At 39.4% G+C, this 27,670-nt stretch overlaps 1 protein-coding gene across 4 annotated transcripts in view; it reads left to right on the top strand.

Moving 5' to 3' along the window:
* KIZ (kizuna centrosomal protein) overlaps nt 1–27,452 on the top strand; it is a 124,267-nt gene extending 96,815 nt beyond the window's left edge. For 3 of the 4 annotated variants that reach the window (XM_090051932.1, XM_090051941.1, XM_090051956.1), the window contains 3 exons: nt 13,555–13,651; nt 23,369–23,412; nt 27,153–27,452. In XM_090051932.1, coding sequence (XP_089908058.1) covers nt 13,555–13,651; nt 23,369–23,412; nt 27,153–27,256 — 245 coding nt within the window. In that variant the 3' untranslated portion in view covers nt 27,257–27,452. The other variant, XM_090051948.1, reaches the window with a different exon arrangement.
* Nucleotides 27,453–27,670: the final 218 nt, after the last annotated feature.

Genomic DNA, 27,670 nt, shown 5'->3' with positions numbered 1-27,670 from the left:
CCTTGAAAGCCCAGGAGTACCTGCTCAGGTTCCCCCATTTGCAGAAGCATGCCCTGGGAATTTCTCAGCAGGGGTTTCCCTTGTTGCCTATCTTGGTGCTGCACCCAGACCTGAGGAATATCTCTGCAAATGGGGAAACCCTAGGTTTCCCCATTTGGAGATATGCACCAGGTCAGAGCACAGGCCGGGCACTAAGGCACATAGTTGATAGCCCAGAGGTCACAAGTTCTGAGGCTATAGCAGAAGTACTCACAGTGTGGCCTGTCAGATTCCAACAAAATCTGCAAATTCTGCTAAATACTTTGTCACAAGAACATAAAAAAGAAAGGGTTAAGGCAGGTTCCCTAGCTGTGTGTCTCTGTAAACAGCCAATCCTGGGGTTCTCTTTTTCACCCAGCTTGTATTAGAAGTGTGGAACTCATTGCCGCCAGATGCTGTGGAAGCTGACAGTTTAGGCAGATTCAAAAAGGGATTGGACAAATTCTTGGAGGAAATGTGCATCACAGTAGCTATTGAGCATGGAGTTAAGGGTACAACTTCTGAGTCGGAACTTCCAGGATCCTAGATCTTAAATGCTGGATGCTGCAAGGGAGACTGGAACAGTGGAAAAATCTCTGGTTAAACCCTGTTCACTCTCCCTTTCAGCATCCACTCTCTGCCGCTGTGTGACACAGGATATTGGGCAAGATGGGCATGTGGTCTGACCCAGGAAATGGCAGTTCTTATGTATGTTCTTAAGATTGACAAGTGTCTGCATGAAATGCCCATTTCAAGCAGGATTGCTATGACTATCCGTCCCTTCTTTCTTGAGTTTGATGGAGGAGTGTTGAAAAACACCTTATCTCTCTCCCCTTGTCCTTGCTATCAGTGGGGAAAATTTAGTCTGGAGATGCTTCCAGTTTTATCTCCTGCACCCCACACAAGTGTTTTGTCAAGGCAGCTATAGCCCAAAGGCGGATCAGCTGAACTCTTAAAATCTTGAACTTAGATGCTGGGATTTTTGGTTCTTTGTGAAGCATACCAAAGGTGTGAAATACAAAGACTGTCAAATTCATTGTTTGGTTGTACTAGATTATCAAATCCATTGTTTGGTTTTACTGTTTGAAAGACTCATTTATATCTTAGGAGCTATCTGCAGCTCTTACTGAAGAGTGAGAAATGTTAAATCTTTAGCAAAGATAGTAGCCTCTCTTCCTACAATGTGTTCACGTCTTAGACTTAAATAGATGTTAACCAAGGTATAAGGAGTTTGAAGAGAAAAAAAAGACCCATCTGTTCCAGTCATCAAGTTCCACTTGTTTGGCATATTTGAATTTCAATGTCTTTCTGTTCTCCAGGTCTCTTTATAGTCTTTGTGAAAAAAATAGCAGGCCAAACTTGACCTCCTAATATAAAAATACACATGAAGAAAACTTAGGCCACATTTGTACATCATAAAGAAACATGAAAGGGCATGAATCCAATTCTGTTTTCCTTTTAAGGTCACCTTTAATGAGCCAGTTGCCCTGTCAACACTTTTCTCAAGCCTACATATCTTCCTTGGAGAAGTCCCTTTTGAACTTGAAGTTAAAAGGTTCTTGCAGCTCCACTTAGAGTGTATTAATAAAGGCATTAATAAATTTACTCAACTTTTTCACTTGATTTGACATCTGTTTATTAGGAACCACTGTTATAAAACGGTTCACGTGTAAATGACTGTCTGACTCTGACCTCTTATTGTTTTGATCTGGTAGGCCTGCAGTAGGATGGTCATATCTGTGTCATCTAATGTGAACAAACTTTGGCAGCCAGCATCCCAAAAGTTTCCATTCAGAATCTGTGTGAGGCAATTGTTCTTCCTGCTACATAGAAGAAACTTTGGATATACTGTTAGTTGTGACTTCCGGGCGAGTGTTTGTGTTTGGAGCCTCATGTGATGCTGAACTTTTAAAATCATCTTTCTAGAGTTTTTCTTCCCTGCCTGTTAGCATTTTTTGAAGGTTTTAATGTGTTTTGCTCTTCAAAGGAGTATGTTATTTTAGCATTTGACTGCTAATGCTTCTGATTATAGTGAGATCTCATTCCTCTCTTCCTTAAATCAAGAATACTTTCAGTTTGTTTTATTGAGCATGTAGGTGCCTTTGGACATCGTTGATTTCAGAGTTTAACTAGTGTTCTAATTCTAAGATTTTTCAACTATTTTTTCTCCAGAAAGTGAATTCTGAGATTACAGTATATTTTTGAAAAGGGAAAATTATTTACCTGTAACCTTGCTTATTTGATGTTATATGTATCTTTATAGAAATGGAATTGAGTTCTTATAAAATGGTCCAAGGTTGACAGCCTTCAGATCTGCTGACAAAGTCAGTAGAATACAAGTACCCACTGGGAAGGTCACCCGTAGCAATTTTTAGGGTAATTAATGCTTGTCTTAACAGTTCTTTGGAAACTACTTGAAAGTGCAATAATTGGTAGCAGTTGTAATGGTGAAACATTACAACTCAGTGTCTGAGTTCCTCTGACTAGAGACCATCTTTTATTTTATGTTCCTTGGACCATTTATTAATATTTACTATAATATAAATAATAACTTCATTAGGATAAGCTGACTTGTGAAATTTGCAGCATTACATTTTTCTTCATAATTAATTTCAAGAAATTGTTAACTTTGAAGTCTGGTGACAATTGAAACACCAGAATTGCTGACTTTTATTGTTGATAAAAGCATACAATGAGAGGAGAAAGGTAATTGTATCATAGAGATTCTTTGTGAGTGGAATCTCATTTGGGTGTCTCAAGCAGAGATTGGTATGTGGACAAAGCTCATAGAAACAAAGTGCATTTTTTCTCTCTGATTTATTTATAGAAAATAGTCATACCCATTTTCAGCATTCAGTTTTCTTTTAGTCTCCTTTCATCTGATAGGTGTCCTTTCCTCTAGTTGATCTTCTCTGCATCCCATTTTGTTTGAATTCATCTCCCATGAAGATGGATCACAAGGACTATATGTAGTATTCCAGATGTGATCTCCCCAATGTTAATACTTCTCTGTCTCTACTGTAAATGCTTTACCTGATATTTCTTACCATTTAATTTACCATTTTTTTGGCTGCATCACAAGGGTGGTTCATTATCATGCTCTGATCAATCAGTATACCACAGTCTGTCTCCTTATTTGTTTCCAGCTGATGAGGTCTCAGTTTACACCAGAAGTTACAGTTGTAATTCTCTAAATGGAGGCCCTTTCGCTTTTGACTACTCAATTTTTGTCCCATTAGTAATACTCCATTTCTTAAGAACATCCAAGTGTTTCTTTATAAGGATCTCATTTTCCTTGGTACTGATAATGCCTCTCAACTTGGTGTCATTAGCATATCCCTACTTTTTGTGCCATTACTGAAAATACTAAAGGTCAATCCTAAAACAGTTCTTTAAACTCCACTAGTAATCTCCCTCTAGCATGATTATTCTCCTTTCAAACGCAAACTCGTGTTTCCCTTTTCCCCTCTTCCTTCACCATCTTACAGTTTTCACACAAATCCCCACCCTTTCCAATTCAATTTCCCATGTGACACCATAAGAGAGGCTATATAGAAGTTCGGGTGGTTGGATCTACTGCATTCCCATTGTCCAGAATACTGGCATCTTATTCAAGAAAAAGATTTGTGTTAGTCAGCCATGATTACCTTTGTTGCAGTATTTTACAAAGTAGTTGAGTAATATTTATCTACATTTCACAGATGACAAGGATGAGGCATGGAATTGAAGCAACCTGCCTAAGGTCACCTGCTAGGCCAGGGGCAGTCTGAAGTAGAACATCAGTATCCTCAACTGAGTACAGCACTTTGTCCACTAGATAACACTGCCTCTACATGTGGCATAAATTACTCTCTCAAGGTAGCCTACCATTTTCCATCCTAAAACTTTATTTTCACTTTGCTTTATAATTTGCCAAAATGTAACAGTTTGGGTAGAAATTTCCATGCTGTGAGATTTTTTTTTTCTTCTATCTTTAATATAAGGCCAGAATGATTCTGCCATTTTTGAGAATGCATTTTGGAAAAATATGCTGCTTTGTCGCGCTAAAAATTTTTTATAGCTATATCATTGAGAAACTCTAGAGCTCCCCATATTTGGGAGCTGGGTCTTGAGAACTTGTGGACATTGAGTAAAGACTCAGATGACTGGAAAAGGGGCAAATATAGTGCCCATCTTCAAGAAAGAGAAGAAGGAAGGTCATGGAGCAGGTCCTCAAGAAATCCATTTTGAAGCACTCAGGAGCAGCAAGCATGGATTCACCAAGGCGCAGTTCACACCTGACCAAGGGGAAGATTGAGGGGAGATGTGATCACGGTCTTTAAATACCTGAAGGATGATTATAGAGAGGATGGAGATGGGCTCTTGTCTGTTGCTGTAGGGAACAGGATTAGGGGCAATGCAGCAGAGACTATTTAGATCTGAGATTAGGAGGAACTTTCATACTATAAGGATGGGCAAGCATTGGAACAGGCTACTTAGAGAAACGAGATTCTCCATCCTTGGAAGTTTTCAAGAGCACATTAGAAAAGATACTTGACTTGGGTGGTTTAGTCAGGGATAGTCCTACCTTGAGCAGGGAGCTGGACTACCTGATCTTGCAAGGTCCCTTCCAGCCTGACTTTCTTATGATCCTGTGAAATACATCAAGGAAGTGTCCTTTTATATTGTGAATGTGCCTCTCTTCCATGAAGACACAGTTTGGGGAGGACTAGGCAAAAGAGTGGAAGTTGGTCTGGATTGATCAATAGGTCTGTGACTGCTTGGCACACCCCTCCGGCATTTGGATCCTCAAGTTTCATGATTCCTCTGCTTTCAACTGGCAGTGTGCGCATGTCATCTTCCTTTATTGCTTGTCCAGAGAGAAGATGATAAACTCCTGCCAGACATTTCCTTAGCTTGAGTAGCGGAGATCTGTGAGGTAGATCTGAAGATTCTGATTTGATGATGAACCATGCAGGTGTCAGTATGATGCCACATGCTGGGATTTGGATTTATTTTAGTTTGCCTGCTTAAAAGAACAGGAAATTGCATGTGCGCAGATGCACACATTAATGGAGGCACGTGCACACCATTGAAAAGAACATAGTTCAGATTGCAATGTCAAACACTCAAAAATGGTCTGTATGGCCATAATTTAATCCCAACAGACACTTTTTTCCCCCCCATAGCACTTAGACTCATTCAGTTTGTGTGTGTGTGTGTGTGTGTGTGTGTGTGTGTGTGTGTGTGAATGGATAGAAGCAGTGCTTAACATGCAAAAATTCTACATGTTCCTTTTAGCTGGAATATTAAAAAATGAACAGGAGAAATATGTATATTGCAGGTATAGTAGGAACTTGCTTATCATTTTTTTTGCAGAGAATTATAAGTAAGAAACTACATTTTCCCTCACAGTGGGGGCATGATCGTTATATTTTCTTTAACTGGTGTCCTTGTGCTTCTGACTCTACTGAAATAGACTTTGGAACATATGTCATAAAGTTGAAAGCACATAGCATACTCATACATCTTTTTCCAGTTTTTGTACTAGTACAGTATGTCAAAGATAATTTCTGCCGCTCAGTACTGTGTATTCATCATGGTTTGTTTTTAACTGTGTGGTATTTTTCCTGGAACTGATGATTATTTAAGGAAAATATTGCATCCATTTTGTTAAGAACAGAATATGATAAGTCTTCATAAAGAGGATACTTTGACAGATGCAAACTGGGAAATCAATTTGTTGAAAAGCATGGGGATTTTTAAAATTATTACCAGCATTTTAGATTAGAATGCTGAATCGGGGGAATAATATGGAGGGAAATGGACTTACAGAAGCCCATGTCATTGGCTTACAAACCATGGTTGAGCTGTTAGAATGTTTGCCTTTTGTTATGAATGCCCCAGTTTAAACTTAAAGGTCCAGTTTGATCAGGATGCCTCAGTTATAACTTCACAGCCTACTCTGGATATTCTGGTTGGGTAAATGCACACATAGATAATAGGTTTATATGTACCAAACTCCTGGGCTCAGACATTTGTTTGCAATGGTTAATGGATAGCACTGATGTTAGGTCAGGACTTTTAGAAGAAGTTAGTTCTGCCCCACCATTCTTTTGATACTGGGAACCAGTGGTTGATATGCCTCTGGAACACTGCCACACTTGGAATTTACTCTGCTTTTCTTATTTTTCCTTTTTACTTGCATACAGCTCTTTCCCAGAGGCCAGTCATAAAGGCTAGTTGTCTGGGAGCAATCAGCAGGCTTGACCCAAAACCCTCCATAGTTGATGGTGGGTTTTGACTGTATGTACAGTTAGCTGTTTCCTCATTGTATGTAAATACACATTTCAAAAAGAATGTCTAAAAGCAGCACTAGTAAGAATTCATTGAATAGTCCAGCAGCCACAGCAGAAGACTGAGGAACACTCTTAATGTGTACCTAAAGAATAGTTATGAAAGGTTGCAGTCCCTTGCCTGCTATTTTTAAGTCAGAGCTCATCATTGCTGTGAATCTTCCTCCTTCAGTGCATGTTGAATTAGTCTACAGATTAATTTACAAGAGGTTATATTTTTAGGGAAGTGAAATAAAGAATAAAATTAAATCTCTTATTCCAAAATCAACATATAGTAATGATGTCATACTCTTTTTTGTTATAGCTGTTCAGTATAGCTGTTCTCTGATTTATACTGTTGTCTTAATCAGTGCCACAGACAGCCTGTATGTGTGGCATACAGCAGATCAGGAAGGGGACAGCCAGCATGGCAGCAGATAGGGCAAGAAGTAGAAAGCAGAGCAGGAAATCAGGCAGGAAGCACAGAGCAGGAGGCAGAAACCAGAGCAGGAAATTGGGCAGGGAGCATAGAGGAGGGAACAGAAAGCAGAACATATGTAGCAAAGGGATTGGAAGGGTACAGGGCTAATTTGTACCATGCCTGCCAAAAAAAGTTGTCCCCCCACCCCTAATCAGTATGCTTTGCCATACTCTAATGCTCATCATTCCCTTTTTGCAAGGTGTATGGATTCCTATTTCTCCCTCGGAAAACAGTTAGTGCAAGTCACATTACCCTGCTTATGGTAGAAAAGTAATTGTCTCCTGTATTACATCTGCAGTGATGCAAGCATTCTGGGGCAGTCTAAAGCAGTTTATTTACCATTATCTTGGTACGAAATGAATGACTGGTCAATATACATACCCGTTTTAAACCTCTAGACTTCTTTTTAATCCGTCACAAAATATGTACTGTTCATTTTCCCCCTGTATAAATGCCTCGGCTTGTTAGCTTATAAACTGATGTTGGCATGCAAACTGTGGGGCTGACATGCAGCATCCTTAACATCAATTGCATAATGAGCAAGAAGGGAGCACCATTGTTTGAGGACAGCTGTTGCTGCTGTCCTCTGCATCTTCCTTCAGCAGCTTACCCTCCTTCCACCTTTCCTTGCAAGAAAATGGGCATGCCCTGAGGAGCAGCACTGAATCCCATCCGTAGCCTTTCACAATCCCCAGGATGCCAATTAGCCCTACCACAAAGACCTCCTTCAGTGCTTCCACACCAGTTGCATGTAGAGAGGATGGGGTTGCAGTGAAGAGGTTTTGGCTGGAGAAAAAGACAGCTGCTGTTTGTAATAGAGGGCACAGGCATACAGAAGGAGTGAGGGGTTGATGTGCTTGGAGGGGCAGTAAGCAAGCAAGACTGAGAAATATTTACCCAAATCCAAGATGACTCTGAATTTAAGATGATCCCCCGCCATTTGATTCTATACACAGAAGATTAATAAGTTTGTTATAATTTTCCATATATAAAGTCTAATTATTGGAGGGTTGTCTTAAATTTGTACCCCCTTTCCTCTCCACACTACTGCAGTGGGGAAAGCAGTGGTGGGAGGGGGTGTCAAACAACCTGACTCTCGCTTCTTGTCCCTGTGTACCTGCCCCTGCTGGAACTTGCCTCATGTGCCACTTGCCTCCCTCCATGCCTGCACCCCCAGGCACCTGCCTTCCCCACATTGCCTGCCTCTGGCCTGCCACCCCCCCGCTGTCTTGCTGCTTCTGCCCCCTGCTCTCTCTCTCCACTCTTGCAGCCTCTACCCTTCTGTCCCTCCCCCAGTCACTTACCCTCTGGCTCTGGCAGGCTCCAATAGGCTCCAGCTCTGCTCTAGCCCAGGGCACAGAGCATGTCTTTGCTTTAGTCCCAGCCCAGCCTGGTAGCAGCAATGACAGTGGCAGCTTTGGCCTGGGCTCTGGGCTGCAGGGGGCAGGTTGTGGTGGGGAGTGGGACAGGCAATGGCTGTGGCCCTGGCCCTGACCCTGACCTGACCCTGACACCCCCCCTCCCCTTGCTCAATTTGAAGATGAGGGACTTGTTCCTCCATGTTAAATGGAGGGGGAGACCTTGTTTTGGAATCAAGTAAATACAGTAGGTGTATACATCTACAGGGACAGGAAGAGAGGAGAATGGAGGAAAATGGAAATTAAATATCTTTTAAAAAATGTTGAAAAGAGCCAACCAGGCATCAGGAGAAACAAACTGAAAAAGGAACAAGGGAGAAAAATAGGAGTAAGTTGAAGGGAACAGTGAATGTATTTCTTGTTTCCACTCCCTTTCTAAATGCATCCTTCTGATGTGCACTGGAGATCTCCCACTGCACAGTTTTCCACTCCCCCATGTGGAGGAAAGGAGAGGATTATGTTAGCCACTTTCATAACAGCATTCCCCTTCCTGGGCAGTGTGAGTACAGGATCTGCCAATGGGGAGGGGGCAGGCAATCAGTAGGGTAAAGCTTGAAGGGCTTGCCCTCTGTTTTCCCACGAAGATAAGAGTGTGCTACTAAAAAGGTTCTAAGCTTTACAGCCTTTCCCACTTTAAAGGAGGATGCCAGGACAGCCACCAGCTGAGGAGGTGCTGATAAATGTAGATCTGTTGGTGTGGTTTTGAATAAAAGGAAGGGGCACAAGGAACCCAGTTCCAGTGAAGGCAGAGAGACCTTGCCATACATGATCCTGTACTGTACAGGAGTCCTGGGCATCTGTGATCCTTGGGTGCTCTGTTGGAGATGACCTCCATTCCTGCTCTGCCCTGTCCTTGTTGAAGGATTCCATGTAGAAGTTTTTGCAGGGGTTTTTCCTACCCCCCCCCCTATTTTCTCCTTCCAAGGCTTTTTTTTGTGGGGGGGGGGGGTCCTAAGCTAATACAGCATTAAAGCAGCAGAGTTAAGCAATGCAAAGGCAGGAGGAGTAAAATGAATATACAGCCTTAACTCTGCCCCTTTTTGTGTATGTGGTTAATAATATCCTAGTCAGTAATTGCCTGTTATCTTAGGAACATACAATGAAGGCTGAAAAGATATGATGCTGTTTGAGAGCGAGCATCCCAACTACCTGAATAAAGACAGCATTGTCATGAGTATGTGCAGAAAGAAAGGGGCTGGATTTTTATTTCTATATTTTGCCGTTCTTGGCATTTGGATGCTATTCTATCTCAGGATTGTACCAGAATAACTTTTGCATATAATAAGGTTATAATTTCATTGAGGGATTTTGGAGCATGAAACCAGTAGTATACTAGAATGGAAGTTTTAGCATTAGCAAACAGTACAGAATTTGGCTTTCATCAGTGTGTTTTATACTTTCCCAAAGCTTGCTTTACAGTTCCCAAGCTGTTTTACAGCTTAAATTAGATACCTGTTATGGCAATGACTCTGCTAGAAAATATAACAGCCTTTATGTTCTTAGCAATAGCTCTGATGTAGTCTTAGATATGATGACCTGTTTTACTGAGGAATTGTGGTTGCCAAGCTTTGAATATTTTCCAAGGGACAGTGTTGAGATAGATCATAGTTGTATAAGGAATACAAAAAAAAGGTCCTTTTCAGGCTGTTCTTAGAAATTTGCTTTCCAAAAAGATCACACGTTTCCTAAATTTCTCATTTTTTGTCCCCTGTGTTGCACCACTGGCTAATATTTTATCAGTGATGAAACATTGCATAAACATAGTATTTATTTACATTTTAATAAAATCAGTAAGCTAGGGATGAAGACTCCTTTGTATGAGGACCTGTATGCTTACAATAAAAACGTAAATGTTTTGTTTTCCCCTGTAGCCTACAATAGTGGCATATTAAGAGAGGCAGGTGAATTTAACTAACAAGTAGGGAAGACAAGGTAAGAACAAAATGATCGTGTTTAGTATAATCAGCAGCAGTCGCAGCATACCAACTATTTAGCCACTGTCAAGTGTTTTGTAGGCATCACAGCAGAGATGAGGTTTTTAAGGGGGGCTTTGAAGGAAGATAAGTCAGTGGATTTATGGTTTCTTAAAGGGAACTCCCATTTATAAGGGGCAGTGTGGAAGAAAGTGCAAAGATGCTTGAGGGATATGATTGGGCTAATTGGTGATGAAGGCTGGTATTGCTAGGGCAGAAGTGGGGATTGATGGCACAGTATTGTATTAGAACTGAAAGGTAGGGCAAAGCTAAGTTATGAAGGACCTTAAAGGTGAAGGACAAGTAGCCCATGTTTGTGTTTGATGTGGTAGGGAAAGTGATGGGAGGCACAGAGTGGGTGAATAGTCTTTTTTGAGGGTGCTCAGAATGAATGTGTTGATGTTGGAGCAAAGGAGGATTCAGCAATAGAGACTGGAGACAATCAAGAGCTGGACTTGTCTTTCAGCTGTGGATAGAGGAGAGGGAGGAGGAGGAGAACGAGCAAAGGACACCTTAACTATCATTCACTTGTGCACATGTGCCTATCCACAAACTCACGCACACTCAGAAAGCATTTAGAAAGTTATTTTGAAGCAACCTGTAATCATCTTTGTGGGGGTTTTTTCTAGGTTCTAATCCAAACTAGTTTAGACAGGCCTGCATGGCATTAAGCACAAGTCCCCCATAAGCATGGTTTGCTTGAAGTAAAGAATAATCTAGGTATAAAACTCCATTCTTCCAGCACTTAAAACAAATCTTATAAGAATGGCCAGAAAATAAATATGTTTCTTCTGTCTTGTGTTGGTAATAGGAGGATGCTAATCAATACAATAATAAGTGTTCCTCTCGGGGAATCATAAGAATTCAGGCCCAATTACCTTCTATGTCCTTCATGTTCTGCTCTGTAATATTCACCCAGTGCCTGTCCAGTACATGGTTAAAGCAGGCATTCATTTCCCTCATCATTAACCTTAGGAGATGAGATGCCAGGACCTCGTTTTATTATAATTTGCTGGAAAAATGATGTTCAGAACTGCAGTTACCTTACATGAGGGCATGGTCAGTTTGAGACAGAAATCTTCTTTTCCCAAAACTTGCCTTCCCTAGCTGTGCATATTTCTATCACATTTTTTAGCCCTGCCTAACTATATGTGCTCACATAAATGTGAAAATCAGTGCTCAGCTAACCAGTAGCACACCCAGTCTCGTTTTTTAATATTGGCATTATCTACTATCTAGCAGCATTTTGTTTAGTTTGACACAGCTTGGAAACATACCTCTCTACTGGACACCTGTTGAAAAGGAATACTAGCCTGCACCCACAGAAGAAACGTGTTTGAAGTGTTAGGTGCATGTGCAAAATTCTTTGAAAGCTTGATCTTAAAAACCGTTAAAAAGTGTGCATGTTAAACTGAGACAAAACTGAATCTTCAGTCTGTGTTTTTTTCATACGTCCCATAGAAAAGCAATTGCAATAAGACTTAAAAGCATCCAAGTTGGGCTAGAATTATTGAAGTACTTTGCTGCTGAAAGAAATATACAAATAAAATGCTAAACTCGCACATATATATTTTTTTAAATAAATAAAAGCCCCCGGCTTATTGATGTGTGCGGGTGCTGCTGTCTGCAGCTCAGAGCTGCTTTTGCTCTTGTATCCAGGAGCTCCTCCTTTGATCTCCCACGGGTACATGTGCCTCTCTGCATGCGTCCCTTGCAGTTTCCCTCACAGCAAAGTTTCTTTTTGTGTCACCATCTCTTTTGAAAATGGTCAGACTTTTCTCTATTAAGTGGCATACTGCTGCCACTAGAACTCCTATACTTTTAGCTCCTCTCATCTTTCCTGTGAGATTTTTTTTTTTCTTTTGGCCTCTTCTTTGGAAATGTCTGACATGTTCTGATCACAGTTTGTGTGTATGAAATTTACAGATTAGTGTGTATAATTCAGGTTACAGAAACTGTCTCATTGTAAAAGATATGCAGGTTATAGGGTTGAAAGCTGTCTGTGGTTTAGAAATTATGTTATTATTTTAAGGAAAATATGAAGTTGGTAAGAGTTTAATTTTTTTTTAAATACTTTCGGTTGAATCTCATACACACCTTGTTTTAAGGTCTAAGTCTCATATAGTTGAGAATCATGCCCTCCAGTTTGGAAGTAATCCAGAAAATGTATTATGTTGGAAATGAATAAGTATACAGTGTGTGCATGTTACAGCTCAGAGGTAAAGTAAGATACATACAGAAGAAAGCAAACACATGATAAAAAAGTAAATGAATAGATTTTTAGATGTTTATCATACACAAAATGGTTTTAGAGCCTGAAATCTGGCTGTATTTGAAAGGTAACAATGTTAAGCAGGACTCATGTAAAACAGCCAAGAATTGTAGCTTTCTAAAAATAAAACAATTAAAAAATATCTAGTAGACAATATCACTACTCAGTAAACAACATGAGCAAGAATTTCAGAAAAGGCACAAGGAAACAATTGAGGAAATAGATATAAGACTAAGATTTTGCTTAAGTTGAACAGCTGTTTACAGAATCTCCAAACCCCAAGGTTTGTAAAATAAAGAAAAGATATACAAAGAAAAGTAAACATTAAATGTGCTACTCTTGTGACATTGTTCTGCAGGTTCATTTTGTTTGCCTTAAGGAGATTCGGGTATTTTACTGTGTTCTTGTTCCTACCAGGGCACAAATATTTAAAATATTTAAATAAATAAATCTAAAACTCAGTCAAATGGAAGAGAATTGAAGTATACAAGTCAAGTATTTTTTCTCCATGTTGACACTTTTTAGGACTGATTTAGAACCCCTTTTGGCTCAAGATGGATTGGCACATGCAGGTTTTAAAGATAATTCCTTATCATAATAGGTGGTAGTTTTTAGATTAGAGGTGGGGGTTTTTTTTAGATTTGTTTCACAAATAAAGTAAATTATCATCAGAATCCCAATTAACATCATTTGTAGCCTGTGAGAATAACCCTGCCAAGGAAAGGTGGAGTAAATTTGCTAGTTCATTTAAAAAAACAAAACAAAACAACTTGTTGTGGGGAAGCATCTGTTTCCCAAGTTGGTGTCCATTTTTGTACATTTAAAAATATTCCCTCAAAAATTGTATCTTGATATTCCTTTCTTGTGATTTATATTGTCAGGAAACAATAAAATCTCATTGTAAACCGTGATTTTTACATTGTACTTCAGAATTTTTATTTAGGTTTCAGAATAAAAAACATCTTTCTTGTTTTCTTCTTTCTTTACTTAAGCAACGTTGATTTCTGTAAATGAGAACTTACTGCATGGCTGCGCGTTAGATGTTTGCTCTGTTTACATTTGGCATTTATGCTTGTAGGTTTGAATATTGGGAACAGAGAGAAGACAGAGAGAAGCAACAAAATCAGTTCAGAAGCTAGTTTTTCATCTAGTGATGGAAGAAGTCTTTTATCAAGGTAAAGTCATTAAAGCGTTTCTTTTTGGCCTTAATAGAATAAGAAATGCCACCAAATGAATAAAACTCTTTGAATATGTTATTTTATGTGACTTGAACAAGGGTTAAGGTTCCTGTTTGTGTTTATGTAATATAACAACTTAAACTTTAGTACACCTTAGAAAATATTTGCACCCAAGCCAGGTATTGTTTTGCAGCTGTTGTGTTCTCATTTTAAGACTCAATTGACATCTCAGTGAACCACAAATTAGCGTGTACAGCTGCTCTCAGTAGGGCTACTTAGAGACCAGACAATAGAAGTTGTCAGGAAAAGGACAGGCATAACACATAAAGTCTTGAAGAAATAAAGTGGTGTGTTTCTTCATGTTGATGTATCTGAAATGTAAACTAGTTGTAGCTCAATACGTATTTTTGTATTTTTCTTTAAAGTATTTGCCACTAAAGTATTTGCTACTTTTGTCTTGTTTTACTTTCAAACTGAGTACATTTAATTAATGGCCTTGCATTTTCCTAAAGGGTACAATTTATCTCTTTAGATTTGTTTAACTGCAGCACTTTCTTTCTATCCTTTTGAACAGTACTGTGTTAGATGCTACTTGTATTTGTCATTAGCATGAAATACTAATCAAACAGTGGCAATAAAATTAGTGGTCAAGGAGGAGTAGAAAATATAATATACAGTAATATTATCATCTTTTGAAATTTAAGCTTGGGTTTAAATTGTTATTTGGATGCTTATTAAAACATGATAGTAAGTGGGTTCTGCTGTTATCTGGTTCCCTTCCTGAAAACTGCCATTTATGACATTGATAAAATACTTCTAAGTATTTTGATAATTATTTGACCCTATCTACATTTATAGCGTGCTTGTTCTTTTTTTCCTCTCTTTTACTTTATAACGTTCCTGATGACGTTTATTAGTAAAGTGTTAATTGTGTTGTTGGAAATTTAAACCAATTGTGCCAGAAATGTTAATGTTATATTTTGCACTGATATATATTTTATTTTAAAAGCCACAGTATTTTCTCTAACTCTTGTCTAATAAATGTAATGTGAATTAGGTAATAAATTACACATTTTTAATGTTAAATTATATTTTTATTTAAAAAAGAACTATAGATTTTTTTATGCCTTCAATTTCCATTTTTTGTAACTTAATTTCTTCCTGGGAGAAGGATTCCATAAGAAAATAAATCCTAATATGATGAAATGCAGAGGCATTCTTACAAATATATATATGTTTTGCCAGATTTTGCTCCAATTCACTTCAGTGTGGGAAGGATCAGGCCATTAATGTTGAACTTAGTAGCTTAATTCTAAAATCTGATGAGTATTTGAATATATTATAATGGACTATGCCAAAATATTTTGTGTATTTATTTTACTGTTTAGCATGTTATAGTGCTTGCTTAAAATGTGTGTTGGCAGCTTTCAGCACTACTCTAAATGCTAGTCAAATGTTACAAATGGCTTAGTTTTAATTTTACCTTTTTCAATTCACATGCACACCCAGTAAAATTTGGAAACCATTTATTGTACCTAATAATTTCATGCCTTTGGGCTCTCAGAAGCAAGCACACTTCATACTATGGTAGATTAAGCCATTTTTAAAGGCTTATTTTTTTTTAAGCAACACCATAAAGTCAGTTTCCTAAATACATTAGAAATAATATGCCCTTTTAAACAGAGAGTCTATTAGTAACACTTGCCGCTGGACACTTGACATCAGTCTTACAAAGATATTTGGAAACACGAAGTAGCAAAAGTAGCATGAAAGAATGGGAAATAGAGAGCTCAGGTGGTTGCTTATTTGTGGTCGGGATGCAGCGAAATTTCTTAGAGGCTTACATTTAAGGATTCCACTTATTGCAGTCACTTCTTGTGCTTTATTGCTTTTACAAGTGGTCTCGAAACCCAGTACTTGAGAATAAACATAACTGTGTAGTACTGCTGTGGTACTTTTTAAAAATTCTTCTTTGCTCTATTTTGTCACTGAGCTGATGAGTGACCTCGAAAAAGACCCTGCTGGACCTAAATAAAAAAAAATGGCTTCCTCTGATGTCCTAGAGACAATAATTATGATGTGCCAGTTAAGCCCAAACTACAGCTGAGGGATTTTACTTTAAAGCAGAGGCTTGGGCGCAAAAATGCATTTATAGCTCTTTGTCTGGCACCTCATTATGTGTGGGCCTGATTCATTAAGTAATTGGTTTGCAGTTGTTTACATGAGTATTAAGGCTTTCTATTCAGCAGCCTTTGAGAGATACATTGTGCAAATGTTGCATGTTATGAATGCAGAATGAGGGGCAGAGGACCAGTCCTATTGGCTAAACACTGCACTCTGTTGAAAAGCAAGAGAAAGAGATTGGGTGCTGCTTTGCATAGCAATGACTTTCTTAATAAGCTTTACAGATTAATACACACAAGCTATAAAAGATGCAAAGAGATACTCTTAGCACATTTATACATGCTCATTTCACTATTATGGTACTGGAGATGGGAAGAATTGAGTTCTTTCATATTCAGTTTTTCAGTGCAGTGTCTTCAGTGCATGAGACTTAATAGAATCCGATGTTTATTGTATTATAAATCATGGGGAAGTAGGCAGATCTGCAACAGTTTATTATTAAAGATTCTTTCAATGTAAATCTTTTTCTACTATTGTATTTCCTACAGCAAAATCATTTTGTGGTTGAGTGGGGATGAAAGGCATAATGTACGAAGGAGTGAGTCTTAATAGGAAGCTGCTCTCTGAGTAAAGACCACTTGTTCCCTTTTGTTCAGAGGTGCATGCCAGAGCTTCCTCTTCTCCAACAAATATTGTCCTGTTTTACCTTAGGTATAAAACTACTTTTTCTGGATTCATTTAGTCCACCAAGAATATGCTTAAAACTATCTGTGATTGCAACTTTAGTTTGAAGAGTACAATGTTGTGCAAAAGAAAAGAATGTGTTGAAGTAATATAATTACTTGGGGGAAAGGTATCATAAGTCAGGACTGAATCTCTCTGAAAGAGTGTGCAGAATACGATGTGTGTGGCATTTTGTAGTCCTGTAGCAACAGAATCAGCCAGTGGAGGTCAGTAGCATTCTAGATAATTCTGTATTTTGATGCAAGCAATTTATTTTTGTAGGCTTGTTTGCTTTGTCTCATACTCTGAAGACTAAAGATACATTATAAATAGAGCGACTCAGATAAGACCATTAGTTTGTCAACATATGAAAACTGAATAAAGTATTTTCAGTTTTGAAGAAATTGTATTCTGGAACAAATCCATTATGTTCCTTGTGTCCTGTTTCTCAAGAAAAATTATCTTATTATTTCTTTGTTTATTTTAAGAAAATAAAATTGCCTATTATAGTTAATCTCAGTTATTTTCAAGGGAAATATTTAATAGTGATCTGTCTGTAACACCTTTAAATGCCACAGTACACTGTGTTGCAGGTAATCAAATTGACCATCAGGGGGCACTCAAACTTTACTGAACTAAAACAGCTCTCAAAATTTAGTCCTGCCACTTCCTATTAATAATTTATGTTTTTATAGCACTTAATTTCAGTCTTGTTTATTTCTTGTCAATTTATCATTCATTTGTAAGGGAAAAAATGTTTCCCAAAGTTTTAATGAGAGATACTAGAAGTTTGACTATTCAGTATATTCATTGTCTAGAAAGATTTTCAGTAACTTGAATAATGATTCAAAGCAGTGAAAGTGAAACTATTCGAATTTATTTTCAATGATTTATTACACTTCTAGTAATCTATAGAGAGAGACAAACTTAAGTAAATTATTGCCTAAATGAGTTCTTTTCTTGTTTTGTTCCATCACAAATGTGTAGTTTTAATCTTCAAAGCACTTTGTAAAGGTACACATTAAAAATAGATTTCAGGGCTATCTCTTAATATTGTAGATGAAGCAGAACAATTGCAAAATTTATTATAAGACATATTTTCCAAATCTTAACAGTTTGTTGTTATCACTTGTACCAAACAGGACCATTGTTAAATAGTTCATAAAACTTCTATAAAGACACCATACATACTAGTTCTGTAAAGTTACTGAAATGTTTTCTCATGCTAGATGTTATGCTTTGTTGTTAGTCAACAGTGCAAGATGCATTTGGTGAAATTCATCGCTCCTGGCAGAAAAATAGAATAAATAGCTTGCTTTGGCAGTGCATACACTAAAATTGGAACTAAACAGAGGCAGGAAGAATGAAAATCCCACGTACCCAAAACTCACAGCCCTCTAGCATCCACTTTCCCTGTCTAGTCACTGCCCTTCTTGTCCCTTGCTTAGAGGTTTTGAGACCCCAAGATACAAACTTACATAAATTTGGTAGCTCACGGCTCCTATATCAGTCTCTTTTTAGGTCTGCCTCTGAGATTCTCTTTGCAGTACGAAGGGGGAACATGGAGACCTTCTCTGGAACCACATCACATGTTCCCTCTGCCTAGTTTCTTCATGGGGTTTAGGTGGCATGATAGAACTTTTATGGACCCTTGTCAGCTAGATAAATTTTATCCTTTATACATAAGTTGCTAAGTTGCTACAGGCTTAGAATGTGAGTGGAAATGCTCTCTCTTTTTAATGTACCTATCTGCTGCCAGCCTGGTAACTGGAGAGAGAGAGTTTGGTCTTAAATGAACGTACCCTTCTTGTCTTAAATCCTGGTATAACATGTTCTTGGAATCTTTTGTTTTAGTGTAGTCTTCCATTCTAAATTTAAATTGGACATAATTAATAGGAACAAATCTCTTATCATATACCAAGAATTATATTCCCATCTATTTTTCTTTCAGTGCATTTGTCTGATTTTCCTTTGAAAACAGTAGATCAAGTGTTGCTCGCTGGTTAAAAAAAATACAGAAAAATTATTTTCATTCACTCTTACCTTGAACTTGCTCTTTGTTCACAGAAAAAGAATAGCCTGAGTGTGAGCAGGTTTTTATTATTATTTGCAGAGAAATAAATGATCATGCAGATCGATAGAGAGATGAACAGAAGAGATTTTGTCACAGTAGAAAGGTTGGCATTAAGTAGTCAGGCATACATTTTTATCAGTAAGCTTTTTGACATTTGTGAAAAATGATTACTTTTAGAGAAGGACCACAACTTCTTCTTCTCAGTTCATTGTTGGGAACAAATTCCTTGCCTGCTATCTCTCAGTCTGAGGGTTACTAAGAAAGGCCTTGTGAAAAAGAAACAATCCTGTTTGTTTACCACATGGTATTGTGTCTCAACAATGCTTCTTCAAGATAGATGTGCACAGGCTTCAAGCTCTTTTTACAAGATTAACCAATATGCTTCTAGGCATATTTTTGTGGAGTATCAGTGTTTCTGGATCTAGGTCCTTTTCATTTATTTTTCTGATGGAATATCTTTTTTTTGTTTGTTTTCACTTGACACAGAGTATGGAGGTTCAACAAGTTCTTTACCGAAGTGATATCCAAGAGAGAAGCAAGTTTTCCAGTTTTCATTGGAACTCTTTATTTTGATTAATTCCTCCAATATTTACCAAACAGAATCAAGACCAGCTCTATAGAAATATTATTTCTGGGGAAAAAAATAGTTTCTGGGAGGCTTTTCACTTACTTTATATGAGAACCTTCTAGATGGGGCTCATTTTATAAAAGCAAACATGTTCCAAAATGGGAGACTTGAGCTGTAAAAAAAAATGGCATGATGTTTTGAAGTTAACCTGTACTTTTCAAAAAAATAGAACCAGAATTTATTTTATACATTTATGGTAGAAGTAGACACTTGTACAGGGCTGTAGAGAAATTTATTAAAAAGATTGCTTGAAGCAAATTCTTAAAATTCTTCTCTAGAGGGTTTCTATGATTTTGATATGCTCACTCTGCCATAAGATGTTTGTCATTGTTGTACTATTGTTCCGAGCTTAAACTTTCTGGAATTCACAGAGTTTCCTTGGTTTTTTTTGGCAATCACTAACATTTTAACTTCAGGTGTCATTTAGAAAACAGCTTGCATGAAAATGAATTGGATATCTTATAGCATTTTCAGAGTTGAATTCAGAGGTAATACCAGTGATCTCTCTCTCTCTTTTTTTCTCCTCATCTGTCATTTCCATCATTTAATGATGTCTTTCTTCATACATTCATGTTTTCATACAACATTGGCCAATTGCCCATCAAGAATGACAGGCAGGGGGTGCAGACAGGACCAGGGGCCTGCATCCGGTTCCTCCCCTACCAACCTTCCGGGCCAGGCCCACTTCCCCTTTCCTTCATTGTGCTGCAGTTCTGGGCCTCCCCGCCCTCCCCGCTGCTGTTTCAGGGCTGGGCCTGCCCCCCCCCCACCTCCCTGTCAACGTTTCGGGGCCAGACCTGCCCCCTCCAACCTCCCCACTGCTGTTTCTGGGCTGGGCTGGACTGGGCCTGGTGTGCCCCGCCCCCCCATACCCTCCGTTTTGGGGCCAGGCATGCCCCCCCCCGTCCCCCACCGGCACTGTGGGACCAGCACCAGGACTGCCACCCCCACCTTCCCCATCACTGTTTCAGGGCCAGGCTGGGTCACTCCTCCCCAGCCTCCTGCTACTGTTTTGGAGCTGGGCCAGCTCCTCTCATCCCCCCACACCTCCCACATGAGCCTGGGTCTGCTGCTCCCCACCAACCACCACCATAATGGCCCTGCTTCTCCCCTCCCCCTTGCTGCTGTGGTCAGCCCAGGCCCACTGCTTTCCCCTGCCCACCCATGTCAGGAGGGATCAGGGTGTGGGGGGGTGCTCCTCCCCTCACAGCATCCTGACCCCACTCCCCCCATGCCACCGCCACCACCTCCAAAGACCAGGAGTGGGGGAGCAAGCTTCACTGGCCTCCCTCCCATTCCATCTGCTCCATTGCCACCACCTCCAGGGAGCAGGGCAGGGGGAGAGAGGCCAGCTGTGCTGGCCTCCCTTCCCCTCCGTCCCCTGTGTCCCCACCACAGCAGTGCTCTGCTGCGGTACCACCTCCTGTCCATATGCTGTATTCGCACTCTAATTAGTTGTTTCTGTCAGCCAGCCAGAGTGCAACTAAAGTGTTATGGATGGACAGACAGACTATGGCTTATTATAATATGCCATCTTTGGCATAGAGCCAACTTAGAAGTACAGTAAGAACTACCCTTCTGCTAGCCAAGGCAGTCATGGTTGTCAGAAAGACTCTGCATCCAGGGCCTCCATGTAGCTCTGATGATCCCTGGCTGCTATATCTGGGACTTGAGACTTTTGGAAGCCAGTGTGTTCTGCATTTGAGGTCCTTTTAGTTATGAAAGAAGACCAGATTAACCAGCAAGAGGACTGCTGGCCCAGGATTGTGAAGGAACATCCCATGGTCTTGAGATGCACACTGCATTCCTTAGTTAAAGACAAGGATCGTGGCCCAGAGGATCAACTCTAACTTAATTTACGTAGGATTTAAACAAATGAAAACGCTAGACACAAATTTTTCAGAAGGATCTGAACCCCAGGCTGAATTAAAAAATCAAACCAGTAAACAAAACACTTCTTCACTTACTCATAGTGCAAGTTGAAGAAGCAGTTTGAGAGTAAACAGGCGAATCAGCTGGTGATTTTGCTTTACTAAATTACTTGAAGATAAATGGTTCCTGCACAATTTATCAGTGAAGTCACTTCTCAACATGTACCTCAACAACAAGTGGCTACCTACCAACACTATATCAAGAAAAAAAAGCCTGATGGTGCAGTCAGAGTTGCATCATCTGGAATATATGTTTACGGCCTGGATCTGTATGGAGTTGTGCATCTGCTGAGTTATGCTGCAGACTATGAAATCCTGTGAAATTAAGCAGCAATTAAGGGTATCTAGCATTTTGCAGGACAGAGCATAGATGGTATTCAACAGAACACTTAAACGTATGCTGAAGACACATTAAAGTAAAAGGGCTTCAACATGTGCATAACATAAGCATTGCTGAATGGGGATGGGCATTCCCAGCCCTCCCCCTGCCCCCCGGCCCAATACATGAGTGCATTGTCGAACTGGAGACTTAGAAAGCAGAGGTGAATTCCTAACCAACCTCAGCTTTGTCAGAAAGTGGTACTTAAGGGTATCTACTTCTAGCATCTTTCAGGACAGAGCCCATAGACACTATTCAGCAGAACACTTAAAATGTGCTGAAGATGCATTAAAGTAGAAGGACTTCAACATGTGCATAAAGTTAGGCATTGCTAAATAAGGATGGGCATCTCCCCCATACATAAGGGCCGTGTTGAACTGGAGACTTGGAAAAACAAAGATGAATTTGTAACCAGCCTCAGCTTTACATCTGAATGTGGTATAATCTGGTATAGTAAAATAGTTTCAAATTCATGAATAAATGTTTCACAGCCAGATTCAGTTGGAATGGTTATAAAAGATGGTATGAATGCTTCAATATTGAAAAAACTATAATTTGCATTAAACAAGGTGTAAAAATAGTTTGATAGCTAAATATTTTTAAAAATGTTAACTATCAACAGACTTCTAGGGGTTTTGCTAGCATGCAGCTGAAATTGATAAATAAGCTATTATACAATATATTTCTGTTACTTAAAAATATAAAATGGTGTAGTCCCTGGGGTAATGAAAAAGCACACTTTCTTCTTTGTAAATTTATTTTTTCTGTTGTTCATGATTTAGCTGTTAAGAAATACTTGATAGAAGGTGTAAAATAGTAAATTTTCTTCACTGGAGTATTCAGGTATTTTCTAGACATCTTTTAACAGTTGGATTCTCTGTCTTGAACAGATCCATGCAAGTCAGTAACTAGAATATTTGTAAAACCTCTGCTCTAATATATTTGTGTGTGTGTATATATGTATATATGTGTATGTATTTATGGATCTCTTATTTGTAAATGAAATATTACAAGTTTATGAAATCATGACCCAAGTGATTTTAAGAATAAGTTCTATTTCAACTGCCACAAGGGAATCAAATGGTAAGTTGACATTTGTTTATATTTTACCAGTTGGAACAGCCACATCACAGATCTCCTATTTGATCTTCCTTGTTAAGAAACAGCTGAAGCTTTATTTTTTTAGTGCTTCTCACAGGATTGTTAATATAAGAGTTAATTCTCCTACATCATTGCCCCCGTGTGATTATTTCACAGCACTGACACAATACACACGCTACACACAAAAGATCAAAATGATTCCAGCTTGTTTGAGAGATTCAAAAGGGTCTGTGATGCTCTAGACACAAGAGCTGTCATTTAACAGAACAGAATTGCAACTGCATATGCATCAAGGTAGATCAAAGGCGGCTGAGAGGCTGCACATTTACATAGGGACATGGGTGATGCTATGGGAACCCAATAGCTAAGTTTTGAGAGTATTTTGGCAAGGAGTGAAATAAGGAGGTTTAGTGGGAGTGTGTTTGGGGGTTTTCTTTATCACCATATTTCTAAATAGTGGAAGAATTTTATGTGCAGCAAGGACTTTCAGGGCTAGATCCCCAGCTGGCATCAGTCACCATTGATTTCAAAGAATGAATTTACACTATTTGAGGAACTAGCCCTGAATATCCTTGCTGTACTTTAGCTCATGTTAGAACCAAAGTAAAGAAAAACTAAACAAGTATTATCAAAAATAAGGGTGCAGTTCTAGGACTGATGTACTTTGTTTTCCTTAATAAAAAAGGAGCATTGGCTTCTAAACGTTTAATTGTTATACCTCTTCTGACTGTTTAAATATTGCTTCATTTTACAGGACTGAAAGCAAAAGGAGAGTGATACCTACTATAAAATCTAAAGGTGAGAAATCCAAGTGATATGGAGATGGTACCTGGAACTTTTTTCTTACACAGAAACAAGGCAACATGTCGACTGTGGCAAATTTAAAAACAATAGAAGGATTTTTTTTTATATATAACATAATACATAAACTGTGCATCTCATTGCCACAGGGTCACACTTGGGCTAAAACCTTGATGAGATCCAAAAAGGAACTGGGTGTTTATATGGTTAACAAGAACACCCAGGGTTACTGGAGTTAATGCTGACATAAATTTTTGGCAAGGGTGCTAAACCTTACGCTTCAGGGCCCAGGCCTGTTACCAATGGCTAGAATGTCGGAGCAGATCACCCCACACCTGCTAACTTGTCCCTTTCTCTGAAGCCTGTGGTACTGACTGCTGTCAGACAGGATACTGGAGTTATACTACAGGTCAAATCCAGTAGAGCAGTTCCAGTGTTCCACATCAGGGGTAACATCCCTCCCACCTAAGAGAGTTATCACAGTCAGTGTAAGACTTGAACTGTTGTGGGTGTCAGTTTGGGCTCAGTCCATTCCTTTTCAGCATAAAGTATAACCTAGTGGCTGTTGCCTTCCATGTGTGGATAACTCCTTGCTCCTGTTTAACGTCCGCACTGCCAGCTCCTGACTTCCATTCCTCAAGTTCCACTCAAACTTCTTGCCTAATACGCTCTTTTAATAGCACTCCCCTACATCCCTACCTGTACCATCTTCCAGGGTCTCTCTCTTACCCAGAACAGTCTCTCCGCTGCATGTGCTGCTTGAGTTCTTGCTCTCTTAAGATTCTCCCATATAATACCATTTTTCTGTCATGCCTTTCAATCTCACTTCATTAATCATGGCCTTTGCCATTATTACAACAGTAAATGAATGAAACGGGCAAAAAATCCAAGTTAACCTGCAACAGCTGTGTCAAATTAGTCTCATCAGTTGATTTGTCTGTATAGGCAAACTTTCTCCTCTCAAGGATCTGATGCATTCCTTGATAACTTTCTTTACAGCCTGAATTGGTTGTCATTTAAAAAAAATCAAATTCATATGATTAAGACCCTTAAAACAGGAACCTTAGCAATTTGAAAAATATGTCGGAAGACATTGGCTCCTAAGGTAATGCAGAAATAAAATAGGTTTTGACCCTTGAAGTTTTATAGGACCCTGGGGTTGTGCAGAAACAGAAATAAAATTCAGCTGTAGAGGGAAAGGTCCTGGGGAATTTGTCCATAGTTATCCTGAACTACTCCAAAGCTGTTTTTGATAAAGTTTTAGCACTCTGCTGAGTACAACCAAGTGGGAAATGCCACTGCCATGGAACCAGGTTTAGCATTTGAAGGATTTCAGATCATCTTCTGCTTAGCTCATCTCAGTTGGAACTGTGGATAGGTCAGACATTTGAGTCTATAGAATTGCCAGACAGGTATTTCATTATTTGCATGTACAGGAAACCCTCACTATTCATGGGTTTGGCATGTGCAGTTTCAAGTATTCGTGAATGCCGAACTTGCATTTTAAATACACCTTATACACTTACAGGAGCTCCTCTGGAGCTCCATACTTGCTGTCGCCAGGCTCCTGCCATCGCCGCCAGAGCCGTGCCTTATTCACGAATTTCACCATTTGCAGGGGGTACGAGACTGTATCCCCCACACGTGGCAAGGGTCGCTTGTATTTTGTAGGCACACAAGCAGAAATGTGCAGTAGCAGCTGTAGGAACATGTGCCTGGGTGCACTCCTGCACATGTAAGATTGGGCATTGGGTGCTAAATTTTCCTCCTGTATCAGTTTTACACCAGCCTAACTCCATTAGCATCAATTGAGTTACTAATACAAGTAAAAAGCAGTGTTGGGGACCTTGAGTTTTGTCTCGAGTCCACACTTAGTGTCTGTGTAGTCCCAAGCAGTAGATCATATATTTTGAAAGTAGGAAAATGTGATATTTTAGGGATATTATTGATGATTCTTGTTTCAATGTGCTCTGAAATCCCTTGTCACTGCTAGCTGGTGACTCCCATACAAGGGAGCAGAAAGGGCACAACTTTCAACTTGTGGAGTTTCTCTGTATGTATTTGGTCTGGAGAGCAAGGGGCTTGTGATTTGTCTTCATTTGGCAGCTGCTGCATATGTTCAAACCCATGGATTCTGGAATAGAAGATGGAGGACGCAGCCTGCTGGATTTGTGGATCTTAGAGTTAAATGGTTTTCATTTTTAAGTGTTGTCAAAAGCATAAAGAATACAAAGGGTTTTTGTTTTAGGAGAACTGGAGTTGGAAGTAAATTTATATGGAATGCTGCTTTTCTCAGCACTTCTTCTCCAGCCCCCCTAGACCAGCAGATTTCAAATTGTAGGGTGCATCCCCCTGAGGGGCATGAAGAAACATAGACGGGGGGCACAGCACAGGGGACTGCAGGCAAGAAGTTTGCAAGGAGACAGCATCACTGCAGCCTCACGTGAGAATGCAAGGGCAGGGAGCCCCAGGCAGGCTCCGCCAGCGGGCTGCTGCACCTCCAGGAGCCCAGCACAGTGGGAATGCAGCTTAGAGCTGCAGCAGGGCCAAGGCAGGAGGCACTGGAGCCGAGACAGGTGGAACACGTCCTGCCGAGTGGAGTCCAGCCACGGTGGCTACTAGAATGAGGGGTGCCTTGTGCTCAGCTGTGCTGTTCCTCTGAGATGAAGTGGGTAGATGGGGGGTGCAAACAAAATTGTAACTCAAAGGTGGGCTCAGCTCAAAAACTATGAACATTGCTGCCATAGGTATCCATGGTATGGTTGTTGTGCTGGCTTCTGACAACAGACACCCACCCCACAAGAAGCTGTCTAGAGTAGAGGTCTGGCCCAGGGAGCACACACATGGTAGGATGGATGTGGTGAGATGGGGGTGAAGGTGATAGAGCCTGGATGTGAACCCATTAGGGTTCCTGTAGAGCTGGGACTCCCATGGGATTTGGGAGAAGAGCAGAACGTACCATGGAACTTGACATACTTCTCACTTCTGTGCTGCTCCTTACGCAGCAGGGTTCTGCTGGTGCTGGCTGTTCTCTAGACTGGGATTAACATTCTCAGTATCAGGAGTCCCAGCATTTGCCCTGGTGTCATTTCCTAGCTCTTTTTTAGTATCCCTTTTACCTTCATGTGTATAGTTTTGAAAAATAAATCTATCAGTGCTCTTTTTCAATTAAATACCCATATCCAGCCCAGCATTCATGAACAACTTTCTTTTCAGAATTTAAAATTAATCTCTATTTGATGTAAAATGCTTGCTACACTTGGTAATTACCAGATGCTTGTATTTAAGTATTACTTCTGTATATATTAACAAAGTTGATTCTTTGTGATGTCACTGTCATTTTTGTGCTAGATTTGTGAGGTTAGAGTATGATTGTGACTTCACTTCAGAATCAGGTAAAGGAAGGGCGTATAACAGATAAATCTCTTAATTCAGCAGATGGTTAAGTAAATTGCTTTGAGTGAAAATGTTCTGTCAAACTACCTTGAGAAACAGTAAAGTAGGGCTTCTAAGTCAATGCGTAGTATTTCTGCACAACAATCCAATTAACAGAGAACAAGACCTGTGAGCAGTATATTGTTTTGGAAATTCATCCCTACAAGTTGTGCAGTTTCCAGACTGTTCTTGTCTGTCCTCATTCTAATCCACTGTATTTAGATACTTTAAAGGATGCAAAAATAGCATGTATATGTGGTTGGAGGTTTTGATTAATTAGTTATTCTGATTTTTATCCCTAGCTTTCTGGGGTGAGTCTGATGACAGCAACTCAGAAATTGAAGCTGCTTTGCGTCCACAGGTCCAAAACACACATGCAGATGAATTTGATGACTTCTATGACTAAGGCATTTAGCACTCGTGGAAAAAATGAAGGAAGTGAATTTTATTTGGTTTGATATTTGGCTTGATATTCCTGTAATGTGTAGCATATCTTCTTGGTGTTTAGATTTTAGTTTGGCAGTACAAATACTGGCAATAAAGTATAAAGTCTTTATTTCCCTGGATATATGTTTTCTATTAAACTGATGTTTAAGAATTTATTTTAAGTTCTAAGTATTTCCTTTTCTCAAGTCCACTTATACTTTTAAAAGAGTGTCACCAGATAAGCAAAAGCATGTCTGAGCTTGACGGTGTTCCCAAAAGACAAATCCAAGTAGAGACAGGTCCTTAACTGTCCATTTGCTGTTAGGACCTGGCAATGAATATGAATCCCTAGAGCAGTATTACTTCAAATGTCTAGGGCTTTCTTTGAGGTAAT

The sequence above is a fragment of the Crocodylus siamensis genome, chromosome 1 (assembly GCF_052110815.1).
Source record: "Crocodylus siamensis isolate JL-2025a chromosome 1, ASM5211081v1, whole genome shotgun sequence".
NCBI lineage: Eukaryota > Metazoa > Chordata > Crocodylia > Crocodylidae > Crocodylus > Crocodylus siamensis.
The sequence above is the reverse complement of the archived record's forward strand: the minus strand, read 5'-3'. Positions and strand labels throughout refer to the sequence as shown.